Genomic DNA, 12,746 nt, shown 5'->3' with positions numbered 1-12,746 from the left:
CTAATGGCTTGAAAATGAAGAAATTGTTCACAAAATGAGCAATGTGTGTGAGCTGGGAGAAAAGTTTGGGATTTGGGGTGCTGCTAGGCTCATAGACTTGAATTAGAACTAGAATTGAAGAGCAAAACACTGATGAGCCGGTCAAAAAAATACCCCTCCAGTACCTGTAGTTCAGACTGCTGGACCTGAGCAGCTGCAGTGGCCACCTGGTCTTCCAGGAAAGCGAGCTCTGTGTCTGTGGTATCACTGCTAATACTGCGGGCACACTGCTCCAAATCCCCCAGTGCCCCCTCAAGGCCATACACAGCACCAGCAGCCAGGTACACCTGCATGGAGAAAAAGACTCAGATATTTAGTTCCTATTAGGATGGATTCAACATAACTCATTTCATTGAAAGTTCAAACTTTCAGGGACTATGATGCTCTTTAGCTTACATTCTCCTCCATCTTAGTAAGCCTTTGGTCCAGCCTGCGGGTCTCAGAGCTGCTGGAGATGGGGGAAACACTGATGGACTCAGACGGGGTGTAGCTATCACCTCCCGCCTCACCAATCAGCTCCTCTGTGGCATTCAAAACCTTCAGCACCTCGGTGGTGATGCTGCACAGAGAGGCAGCCGAGTACTTCTGCTTCATTTAAAGAACACACAAACAGCACAACAGTCAGTTATCAAAATAATACATTTAGAAAGGCTTAATTTGACTTAACCTACTATGTATATTTATGAATAAAAAGGAAAAAAAGGAATATATAAAAATGATTAATCAAAAAAATCCTTTTATGAATGAATAGCCCCACACAATCAGTTTCAGTGCTGAACTGAGAAAGCCTTGTCAAGATATGTTAGGTGCTTGATGCATGAGTAGGACATAGTGGGAGGCATGTAGCTATATAAAATCTGTAAATAAAAAATCACATTAATGACAAACAGGGTGCTAAATGTAGCACTATGATATGAAATGATGATGAAAAAATATGTTTCATTCTGCTAACAAGGGGATGCAACAAAAAGCAATTATGCAATCAAAGTTTTGTGACATTATAAAATCATTAGGGTTGGAAAAACATTTTGAAATCATCATTCAAAAATAAACTTGAGCAAATACACTCAATGTGGTTTAACCCCTTCAATGATTTGTGTGTTATCAGCATCTCAGACCCCTTGCTCACGTTGCAAGGTTCTGTAAAAGGACATCAAGCAAGTGACATATTTGTGAGGCATCCTCATGTCTAGTCAGTTATTTTGTGAACATGCACATCTGTACATGCTTGACTTGGGAAGAGCAATCAGAGGGTGAAAGGAGAAAGAAGAAGAGGAGGAAAGGAAACAAAGTGTATTTTAAGGCAAAGCCGAAGGACTGATTAAAAAATGTTGCAGTGGACAGAATCTCTCCTATTACTGTGCAGTTCATTTTTAAAGAAGAGATATGATTATTTTCAGGACAGCAATTATGACAGTTGGGTGTGCAGCTGAGGAATCATGATTTTATCAATCAATCTATATATATATGGATATGGTGATATAAAGACCTTATCCAAGATTTTATGTCCACTATTGCAAATCCTCCAAAAATAAATGAGCACACTTTTGAAAAATAATCAGTTTTAAACTTTCACTTTTAAAAAATTTACTGATTTCATGCAAAAGTTTACAAAGAAAGTGACAAAGTGACAAAATGTTACATCAACACTGTTAATTAAATGTCACAAGCTGCAGTAATTAATTAAGGCATGGGCAGACACGCGAGTTGGCAGACTTGCCACCATATTAAAATGCCATTCACAAACAACTGAAAAAAAACATTTTAATAAACATTTGGTCACTGTGTTTACTGGTCAGTGTCTCTGTTAACTGGAGCAGCTTGTTCATCCAAAAATCCAGGCATGTTTGCAAATTCAGGCTGCTTGTGACAAATGATAATTCAGCTGTGAAGATGCCTGGAAAAGAAAGCACTGTGGTTTTTACTGAATAGATGAAAACACTGTGCGAGAAAAGGAAACCATGGTGAAGAGAGACAGATGTTATTCAATAATGAATGAATCACTGGCTGAAGCTTTGATCAGTAGGATTGGATGCATATTGATCCCTCTAAGACAGATACTGTGACAGTCTGAAAGGTAGCGTTTTAGCCGATGACATGAGAAGCATGTAGGGAAAGAAAACGGATGAGGGGCAGCACTTTGGTAATGATGAGAGACAGTACTGGATGAAAGATGAGAGGCAGCAAACTGAACATCTTGTCTCTTTCTTTAAAAGAAAAAAATCACCATTCAGTGATCTTAAAAAGACTGAGAGGCAAGGACAACTCTGAGATATTGACTTGAGTTGGTCGATGGAGGAATGGATGCTTGAGTCTGATGTTCTCATCCACTCCAAAGAAACAGATCAAACAGTCTGACATGTATAGCCTACATTATGTCTTCTACAGTCAATAAAATCCAGTGCCAGTGTTACATGCACGTATTCTTTTTCAAAATCTTTGAGTGTATGTTTTATTGATTTTTTTTAAAGAAAAAGTATACTTGGGCAGCAATGTGTAGGTTTTCTCAGGGTATTTCAATCAACATTTTTGTGGAACTGAGTGGATAACTTTCCAGCATCTAAGTGTAAATATATACAAGGAACTACTGTAATGTTTATTCATATACCTGATGGTAATGTAGACCCACAACATAAATACATATGTCAGGAGTAAGCCAGACAATGTGCAGGAGTTTTAAAATGTAGTTTATAAATAACGAGGTTCCTAAACTAATCTGTAAATATGATGTAAATATGAAATAAAGAATGAAAAGACACAAATACCATGCGTACATGTTTTTCCCCTATTCACATCAAACTGAGTGATTTGGCTAGTTTCAAAAAGTAGCTGTGGAGACCAGTAGATGTGTCATACACATTGTAAGGGATTATGAGCATTACTCATAGGAGCCATTATAATGAATCTGGCTAATGACACATAGACCCATGTGTCTCAGATGTTAAGTAACACCAGAAATACAGGAGGTGATCTTAAAAGTGAATATCCATGGCTCTTTGTGTGTATGTGTGTGTCTCCATCCTTGTTGTTTAACATGGATTTGCAATTCAACAGATCTTCACAATAAAACTGGTTTTGCAGGTAGAATACAGTAGTAGTGGTATGTAAATATAAACTGTCTGCCAATTAAACCTCACAAACAGGAAACACGAGGCGAGTTTTCCCACCTAAAGATGTAATGCTTTTTTCCCCAGCATATCCAATGAGTAGTTCCTCAATTTACTTTGTATAGGCCATTGTGCACACTAATGTATAGTACAGTATGTCAACAGCACACCCAAATCAAGCAGATTTAGTCTACAAACTGACATCTTTAAGGATACTTTGTCACTTTCCTAGAGTATAAAAGTAGAATTAGTATATAGTATGAACATGGAATATCAATTAACCTATAACAGGATGTCATTAGTTTGTAACATCAGATCCCATTCTTATACTCAGTGCATTTCAGTGTCGTCTGCTATGTTTTTGCTGTACCTGCTGCTGTGCTTTATTTTTCAGATTTTGGCTATTTCTCACATCACCCAAAATGCCTTTCAACACCTTCCAGAGAAGAAAGGTTAACTGGTTGCAGCTGTTCATGTTGTGAAGAGTAAAAATGACTATTTATGCAAAACACTTCCAGGCTTGTGGCTATGTTGCAGTCTGACCTTTTGAGGATTTTGTCAATTAAAAAAAAATGTATTTCCAGCACTTCTATGATGGATGTTTTCCTATATGATTTTTTAAAAACACTGTAAAATGGTGTAGAGAAGACCTGTGTTTCAAAGCATTGCATCCTGCACAACGTATCACAAGATGCCTTTGCTTTTTCTAGCCAATGTCTCACCTGCTGTAAGAGAGAGGAGAGCAACTGAAGCCTCTGTTGTTGCTCCAAGTCATTCTGTTGCTCCTGATACACACAGACAAACATACGCACACAGAGACACACAAAGAAACACACAGGCCAGCCGAACAAAAAGAGAAGAAGTGAAGCACAGAGAAAGACAGAAAAGCACAGGATGAGCGACACAAGTGTTTGTCACATAAATACATGGAAGAGAGAGGAAGGTGGGTGGTTGAGAAGTCGTTAAAAAATAAATGTATCAAAAGGCAGACAGACAGACAGACAGATAGTACAGATCTAGCAGTGCAGGGACAGAAGAAGAACATGAGCGGTGAATACAAAAATATCTGCCACATTGTCTTCTCATCACCTTACCTGGTTGTCAGACAGCACTCCCTCCTGGGAAGATGGTGTAACAGCAGGCGTGCTTGCACTGGATCCGCTCCTCCATCCACCCCCTTTCTGTCCTGCTTCCTTCTCCATATCTCTTTTATGTTGCCTCTTACTTTGTCTATTCCCCTCTCTTCTGTCTCCTCTCTTTTGCTCCTGGTCATCTACTTTCTCTTTCAAACTATCTACTTTCTGTAACCTCCTCTCCCTAACTCTTCCTTCTTCACCGATCTTCATCGATGGACTCTTTATTAGCCTCTCACGTCTTGACATCTCTTGTCCATTCACTTGTTCCCCTGTTTCACTTCCTTTCTCTCTTTCCTTACTGCTGCCTCTTAATCTATCACTTTCCCTCTGCCTTTCTGCATCTTTCAACTTTGTCTTTTCTCTTTGTCCGTCACATTCTTTATCCATCTGTTTATCTGCAGGCCACTTTGCACAGTCTTCTTCAGATGAGCTGCTGTCTTTGCTGTTGGCGCGGCTGACCAGCTCTCTGAGTCTGCATCGCAGTTCCTCCTCCAGAGGGTCTCCAGAGCCAGATCCAGGCCCCGAGCTGCTGAGAGAGTGCTGGGGTCCAGGAGCTAGAGGGTAGGGCTGAGGAGGGCTAGGAGCAGCTGAATTCGGGGCCACTGTTTCCAAATCTTCTGGCTCAGGTGTCATGGCTTCTACTTTGAAGGTGTCTAGTGCAGCTGGGGCCATTGGCAAAGTGTCAGGTACTGGATGTTCCTCACTTAAACCCCTCTTCAGCAGGGCGTTGAGTAGAAAACCACTGTTCTCCTGGAGTGGACAACAAGGAACAGGAATACACACAAAAAAGAAAAAAATAATAAGAAAATATCCAGGAAAAAAACTTTCATTTGGAAAAAAAACAATTTCTAAAGAGATGATCGAGCCTGAGGAGCATTAACAACTACAGAATTGGGATTTGCTGCCTTCTAATGGTGAAACAGTATTTTACAACCACATGGAATTTTAATGAAGTTACTATTAATAATCAACTACAGGAGTGATATTTTACCTGCACCAAGGGGTAGAGGGACTGTGGGGGGTTTTGGGGGCCTGCAGGTCTGCTCTGTTCTGATGACGACTCTCTCTTGCTTTTTCTGCGTCGCCGCGATCTTCTGACGGGGTCATTCTGCCTCTCCTCTGCCTCGCTGCTGTCTCCCATTACCTAAAAACAGAGTATAGTTACTAATGTACTGTACTTAACTAGCATTTTGAGCACTAGTAGTATTTCCATTTGATACTATTTATTTTTCACCTCTACATTTCAGGGAGGGAAATATTATAGCTTTTACTCCACTATATTTGTCTGGCAGATGTAGTTACTACTTTACAGTACATGTTAAGATAAAATGTTAAGTTTCAATAAAAAACATATGATGAGCTTATACATACAATACGTTGTGCATCCCATCTAATAATGATAAAGACTAAATTTACTTCAATATACAAAGCAATAATGTTAAGACAAATCACCTTCGGGTTAAAGTTCACATCCAGTGTCTCGGAAAGGTGTGGGTATGGAGAGAAGTTCTGGTGTTGGTGGTAGGGCGGTTGGTGGTGAGGGTGCAGGTGTGTGTCTGGAGGTCCTTTCTTTCTCAGCAGGTTGTGAGGCGGTTTGCGAGGACATGCAGACAGCACGGATGAGGCCTCAGAGTCCGAGTTGAGAGTCTCTGTGTTGGTGTACTGACCAGAGGATGGTGAGGTGACGGGGAGGTGCTGGGTGTATGTCCACTCTGGGTCGTGCTGTGAGTCTGTGTAGTAAGTCTCGTCAGACAGTTTGCGTCTGAACTGTCTCAATGCTGCTCCCCAGCCACCCTCATCGTCCTCTTCAGAATTGGATCCCATCTCGTCGTAAGCTGAGACAACGCCGGATTCCTTTTCCAACACACTGAACACCAGGCTTTTCCTCTTAGTTAGCAGACTGGGCCGAGACAGCTGAGAGCTGTGCAGAGCAATCCAGTTACCGTCTGGACTCTGGAGAACTGAGGATGCACCTGGGTGAACAAGACCAGAGAGCAGGAAGTTAAGTTATATTTTTCGATGTGAGAGTGTGAAACATTAGTGTAATGGAAAGAAGTTTTGCATCAATACAAGATTGCATGTTTAAAGGTGGCAAATTCATACTCAATAGTCCAAACGCATTGGTGGCAGCATAACACCAGAAAGTTGGCATTACCCTACGCTATTTTAGTGTTGAATCAATTGTGCAATATCAGTCCATTGCTGGCCAGGAAACTAGGTGACTAGGGATTTGACTAAATATGATTGCAATATAAATTCAGTGCTAATGCTGAGCTAACACTTGAATAACCTAGAAGAGGAAGTGCTACATTTTATGCTGCAGTGAGTATTACCAGACAGGATGGGCCGGGGCTACCTGGTTAGCATGCTAATTTCAGTACAATAACACAATATATAGATGTCTTTGACATACTGTAGTATCAAAACTGCTATTTTTTCACATTGTCTTGATCATTTTAGTTATGTTTTGAATGTTTTAAACTTAAATTCTTACATAATTCTTACATATTGCACCCTAACCCTTAAATTCTTAACCCTAACCCTTATCTGTTTAACATTTGAATGAAGTGATACTACTCTCCAGTATCGAACATAGAAACAGAAAAAATGCTTTAGTCTCCTCATTAAAAAAGAACAGCAATTCCCTTCATGTCATATTAGTTACACTAAAATGAAATCGGAATCCATTTACACAGCATTAAAAAGATAAGTACAAAATGAAAGTGCTAAGTAAAGAAAGCTAGTAAGAGTTGGATAAAATGCAGGTAAAAGTAAAATATGACTCAACCATAGCCAATCAATCTTGATGATTGGGATAACTATTCTGAATACTAACCTAATCTGATGGGAAGAGGACATACAACTTTCCTTCACACATATCATCGTCACATGATACCATATTGTGCATAGCTATCAAAACAGAACATCTTTAATCCATCAAATAACAGCCATCAAATGCTTAGGAGAATAAATTGACATTAGCAAAAACATGTTAAAAAGCAGTTACTAGAGTTGTCCAGGCGATCCACACTCTTCCAGCTGGGTAGAGATGTGGCCTTGCCCTCCCTCTTCAGAGAGGCGTACTCGTGCAAGCCACCGCCGGCCCCGGCACCCTCGTCCTCTGGACCTTTCTCTGGGGAGTCGTCACTGGTGAGGGAGAAAGCTGAGCGTGACCGCTGCAATCACACATAGGTAGAGGAGCACAAATGTGAGCAGTAAAATACTGGAATGGTCACAGTACAGACAGTATACACCATTAACTCACAGAAGTGCATGCACAGGTCAGAGGACAGGCTCAGCCATAAGTGCAGGTAATCGAAAATGAATGTCAGCTTCTTGAAATAACTGTCACACTGTTCACTTGACTCTGAGAGGCCCCTTTAAACAGACTTTCAATCTTGCTGCTTCGATAGAGGCAACTGTACAGTATTCAGGAACAGTCATACAGTATATAACATACACATATATTAACAACAAAATTCAAAAGGAGAGCAATTGGTCCATCTGTCTAATCTCATTCCTGTGTTGGCAGAAATCTGTGCACCTCAAAATTACCACCAGCAGGTGGAGCTAGAAAACAAGTGAATAACTAGCCACAGAGGACATGCTGTATCAGTGTGTGAGACAGACAGATAAATCGAAAGAGATCTTGTGCTACTCTATAATAATTCAGTCGCATAAAGTGTCTTTACAATGACAATGAATGAGAGATATTCCTTCAAGACAAAATCATTATGCCAAGCTTGCCATCTAAAAAAGGAGGCATAAAATTGTGTTTTCTTTGCCATAATATTTTACATTTTTACACTACATGGTTCAGTCAATGTGTTTTATATAAAGGTAACATCAGAAGTTTAAGATTGTCTTTTGAGTAGCAGCACATGTTAAAGGTTAGCTCTTCAAGGCTCTCCTGTTTATAGCTTTAGGAAACAGTGGTACAGGTTCATAGACACAGTGTGGGGCTGTGGGGGATTAGAGAGATGCCACAGATTACAGTAAGGATCAATGTAAAGGCAGCACAGAGGCAAGAAAGTGGGCATTTGCATGTACAGCATTGTGTCTTATTGAGTGTGCTTGCAGAGAGCTGATAAACAGAGCCTGTCCCGTGGCAGGCTGAGCAGTTGAGGGGGATCCTGGTGTATTTCACAGGACTTTGATTTTTGCTGAGTGAAACAGCGGGAAACAGAACGGAGAGGCCTGGGGAGTGCAGCTTTGATGCTTCGCTCACACGCGGGACGATGACAAATCTCCACAAGTCCCTGCTGACTTGTAGCGTGAACCACTGCCAGGTGTATGTGTGTGTGTGTGTGTGTGTGTGTGTGTGTGTGTGTGTGTGTATGTGTGTATGGCTGATTTGTGAATATGTGTAGCTGTATATCTCTGTGTGTCTGTGTAATGGGTGTGCTATATTGTGTGTACTTCTCACCAACCCTGGCACATTTATTGGAACAATGCTATTACATGTTAACAGGAGAGGGTTTAACATCAGAATACTGAGCAGATAAACTGTTATCTTTGGCCCACTCTCACATATCAATCAGAATTGATTCATTCTTGTTTCAAATCTCATTTTCATGCTTTGCTTTTGTCTACTTAGGGAGAAAATCAGCAGTAAAATATTTCAAAAAAGTGGAAAAAGAGCTATTAGACATGCACCTGTGGTTGATTTTGTTGCTTGTTGGTGAATTTCCCACCCCTATTCAAAGGAAAATAGCGATAAAACCCAAAGGAGGCACACGCACACCAAGTCCAAACAATCCTCTGAATTAGTTATTTCAATAATAAAGATAGTTTTGGCATTTTTTAATCTGCAGCTGGATCTGGAGACACGTCAAAACCCAGATCATGATGGTTTTTGGAGAATACTCTAATCCTGGGAATATTACAAGGATTAAGTGTGTCTAATTTCAAGCGAGTCAGACTTTCGATTTTCAGCCACCCACCCTTTCTCTCTTATATTCCCTCAATTTCACTACAACAAATCCACAATCCACAGAGGACAGCAGGAGAAAGAAAGAGACTTGAGCAAAATGTGAAATGGCACCACATCCTCACCTCACCATTTTACACAATGTCACAAAAAAGTGATTTTCTGCCAAACAAAACATTCTTGTGTTTTTCAAACCTGGCAAAAACATTGAGACACTGGCTGGTCCACCCAGAAGACTGCACATCAAACACAGACAGAGGAGAATTTTACTGTATGTGCTTTGAAATGAAGCGAGGAGCCTGCACACTAGAAAACACAAGCCTCCCTTCTTTAGACACATATCGCACAACAGAAAATCAAATCCTTCTGGTGAAGACTCAGCAGTTTACACCCACTAATATTGACAGTATTGATGACAATGTGTTCACAGCCTGAAAACAAAGAACAAATGTGTGTAACAGACATCAGGGAGGCAACATACATCATGTGGAGAGTTGATTCTTTGCTACTGACAATGCTTACTGACCCAGAGGGAGTAGGAGGTCTTGTGAGGATCCTGTGGTCCTTGTGAAGAAGATTGAGGCTGTGAAGGGGAGGGCAGCTCACTGGACTGGATCAAGGACTGAGGCTGAGGCCAGACAAAGTCATACTCTGTCTGCATCTCTGAACGCTTCCTCCTCTGGATGATCTGAGAAGGAAAGCAGAAAAAGGAAAATGATAGTGATAGTGAAGGAGTAGATAAACTGTGAGAAATGTAAATATATCACATAAAATAAACAATTTGAATAATAATAAATGCAAATTGGAAGCTTAAATTGTGATCCCACAACAGCGTTTTGCTTTTACACTTAGCCATGAATAATTTGTTATAACTTTATGACCAATAATCCAGCTTCTATTTGAATTTCCATGCAATATTATGCACCGACAGCCACAAAGTGAAGATAAAAACAGTAATTCCACAGACTAAATGGCCAACAAATGTTAATTAAAACTGAAAAGCAATCAGACAACTGTGTCTCCATTTAAAAAAAACAAATCAAAGCAATTGTCATATGAATTTTAATGCACTGGTATTATTTTCAAAGCCTTTTTGCCCTTTTTCTTAAACTGCTCTGTAATACCAGTTTCAAAAGAGGCAATGAACTGCAGTCATTTTCATTAACATTTCTCTGTTCTTCAGCTATCTCTCCAGGAAAATGTAATAACAATGCAGAAGCTCCTGATTAAAATGTTGATGGTCTACTGTCAGTTGATGACATCTTCATTTTCCAGTGTGCATTAACATTTGAATTTGGTTAACTACACATCATTCTTAAAAATAAACATACAAAAACAAAAACACACTCTTAGCCAACCTACTTTTTGTACAATGGTTGTTGCAAGTTCCTCTATGAGCTCCTCTTTGTGGTCCCTCAGATACCGAGCCTCATTCTGCTTCTCCTGCACACACACACGCGCACACACACACACTCTGTTCAAAGCGAATTACCAGTCTGTGCAGACGTCTTAGCCAAAAACCATGACTGCATCCCGCTGATACAGAGAGCAAGAGGGAGGCGAGTAGAGGAGAAGTAAGAGGCCATGACAGAGGAAGCAGGGAAAGAAAGTGGGTAGTGAAGAGCAGAGAGGAAAGAGGAAATAGGAAAGCACTAAAAAAAAAGGGGGTGAGTCAGAGGGGGGGTCTCACCAAGCTGTCACTGAACTCCTCTGCCTTAGCGATGGCTTCCTCTATAGCCTCCTCAGCAACACGCAGGGCGACTGTGAGCGTCTCTGCCATACTGTGTCCTGAAGTAATACACATGAAGCACACATAAACATCCAAACATCCCCTAACACACATTTCAAATCCTAACTTTTACCCCCAATTGAATCAAATTGTAGTTTTTATCCTAGCTTTATCAAGGATAAAAACACATAGTCCATTTAAGCACCACAGTGAATCAAAGAATAGAACCCACACGCACATAGAGAGTATTTGTTTGTTTGCTGGCCTCTCAAGAGCTGCCATTATCAAAATGGCAGATCTTAATCATTACATAAACAACTCATAATTATTGGCAAATAAATGATGTTAGCTTTACCGTTAGATTGGGGCTATTTGGTTGTTGTATAATTGTGTATGAAGGTGTATGTGTATGTAAATGGCATCTAAAAGGGTTGTATGTAGTGTGTAGGAGGGCATCATTTTATGTGTGTGTGTGTGAAGGCAAGTAATTTAATGTGTAAAAGTGTGTCGCTCTGTGTTTCATTTCATTTTTGTGCTTCACCCCTCACACATGCCCTTTACAGAAAGGTCTCTATTCGTTAAGGGAACAATTAATGAGCAATAAACATAAAAGCTCAACCTTTTAAGAAAATGGAAAAAAGGACAAATGGTGGAAAAAAGTCAATAAAAGCTACAAGAAACAACTGTAAAGGGGCAGAGATAATGCTAGTTATAATCGTGGCTGAAATTACCCATGCACTGCCTCAAAATGCCGCCCGTTCATTACCACGCGTCTCTCACCTTCACTCTGTTTGTAGAAGGCAGAGTCGCTGCCACAGATGCTGCCATCATTGTCGTTGCCAGTGCTTCCCTCGTGAACACTGCTTTCTGTTAGAGAGAGAAAGACACAGAGAGAGAGAGAGAGAGAGAGAGAGAGAGAGAGAGAGAGAGAGAGAGAGAGAGAGAGAGAGAGAGAGAGAGAGAGAGAGAGAGAGAAAGAGAGATAAAAGTTGTCAATCTGTCACATGTCACAAACTCTGCTCATATCATACCATATAATAACGTAGCAGCATACTTTCCTTCACACTGTTGCCACGTTATAAGTAGGTTACCCTGCACACACAATGCCATTAAAAAACCTTTTTGTACTCTTGTCAACTACATTTTGTAGTCTTGTCAATTGTATTGTGCTCTTCTACGTGCTTTTTCCATATCGTGCATAAAAAGAAAACAACAAACAAACAAAAAAAAAAGAAAAAAGAAACAAAATGACAGTTGAAAAAGAATGTGACAATTTATCTGATAATTCTCTTTCCCTTTCAAACAAATCACACACTGGCACACATCACAGGCCTATTCTCAGTGCGTATAAACCAGTAATGTTTCCGTACAGCTCATTCAGGCCAAGTCTCTTAAGAGTTAGTGCTGCTATATTTACGTAAACACTTCCCTCAGACAAACTTCTGAATCTGTAGTTCTAGCAAAGGGACATTTGTGTGACCTAAATGGAAATTTTGTGATTGTAATTCTTAGACAGGCACATTTAAAGAGCAGAGGGAGAGAATTAGAGTAAAGTCGAGACGGTAAAAGCCCAGAGAAGGTGTAGTGGTTACAACATCCCCGCCTCCAAAAACCACATATTCCCTTTGTGGCCCATTAACGCATGTTAGATATCTCTCTAGTGGTTGCTGTTTATTGTGGCCCTCTCAACAGCCAGGCTGTAAAAATGAAGACAGTGTACATGGACGTGCAGTTTATTAAGAAGATAAAGTGTCGGCCAGCACAGGACAGGGATCTGCCAGACCGCCGAGGTAGAATATAAAGCA

General features: G+C 40.4%; 1 protein-coding gene across 2 annotated transcripts in view; it reads right to left on the bottom strand.

Moving 5' to 3' along the window:
* The window catches only part of myripb (myosin VIIA and Rab interacting protein b), a 94,732-nt gene that overhangs the window by 2,545 nt on the left and 79,441 nt on the right, over positions 1-12,746 (bottom strand). The window contains exons 4-14 of one of the 2 annotated variants that reach the window (XM_053342481.1): positions 11,722-11,808; positions 10,903-11,000; positions 10,575-10,655; positions 9,739-9,900; positions 7,290-7,458; positions 5,735-6,255; positions 5,274-5,426; positions 4,241-5,032; positions 3,869-3,931; positions 436-627; positions 165-326 (exon numbers count right to left, since the gene is read on the bottom strand). In XM_053342481.1, coding sequence (XP_053198456.1) covers positions 165-326; positions 436-627; positions 3,869-3,931; positions 4,241-5,032; positions 5,274-5,426; positions 5,735-6,255; positions 7,290-7,458; positions 9,739-9,900; positions 10,575-10,655; positions 10,903-11,000; positions 11,722-11,808 — 2,480 coding nt within the window. The remainder of the gene's footprint in view (positions 1-164; positions 327-435; positions 628-3,868; positions 3,932-4,240; positions 5,033-5,273; positions 5,427-5,734; positions 6,256-7,289; positions 7,459-9,738; positions 9,901-10,574; positions 10,656-10,902; positions 11,001-11,721; positions 11,809-12,746) is intronic. The other variant, XM_053342482.1, reaches the window with a different exon arrangement.

Source organism: Scomber japonicus, chromosome 21, assembly GCF_027409825.1.
Source record: "Scomber japonicus isolate fScoJap1 chromosome 21, fScoJap1.pri, whole genome shotgun sequence".
NCBI classification, from domain to species: Eukaryota; Metazoa; Chordata; class Actinopteri; order Scombriformes; family Scombridae; genus Scomber; species Scomber japonicus.
The sequence above is the reverse complement of the archived record's forward strand: the minus strand, read 5'-3'. Positions and strand labels throughout refer to the sequence as shown.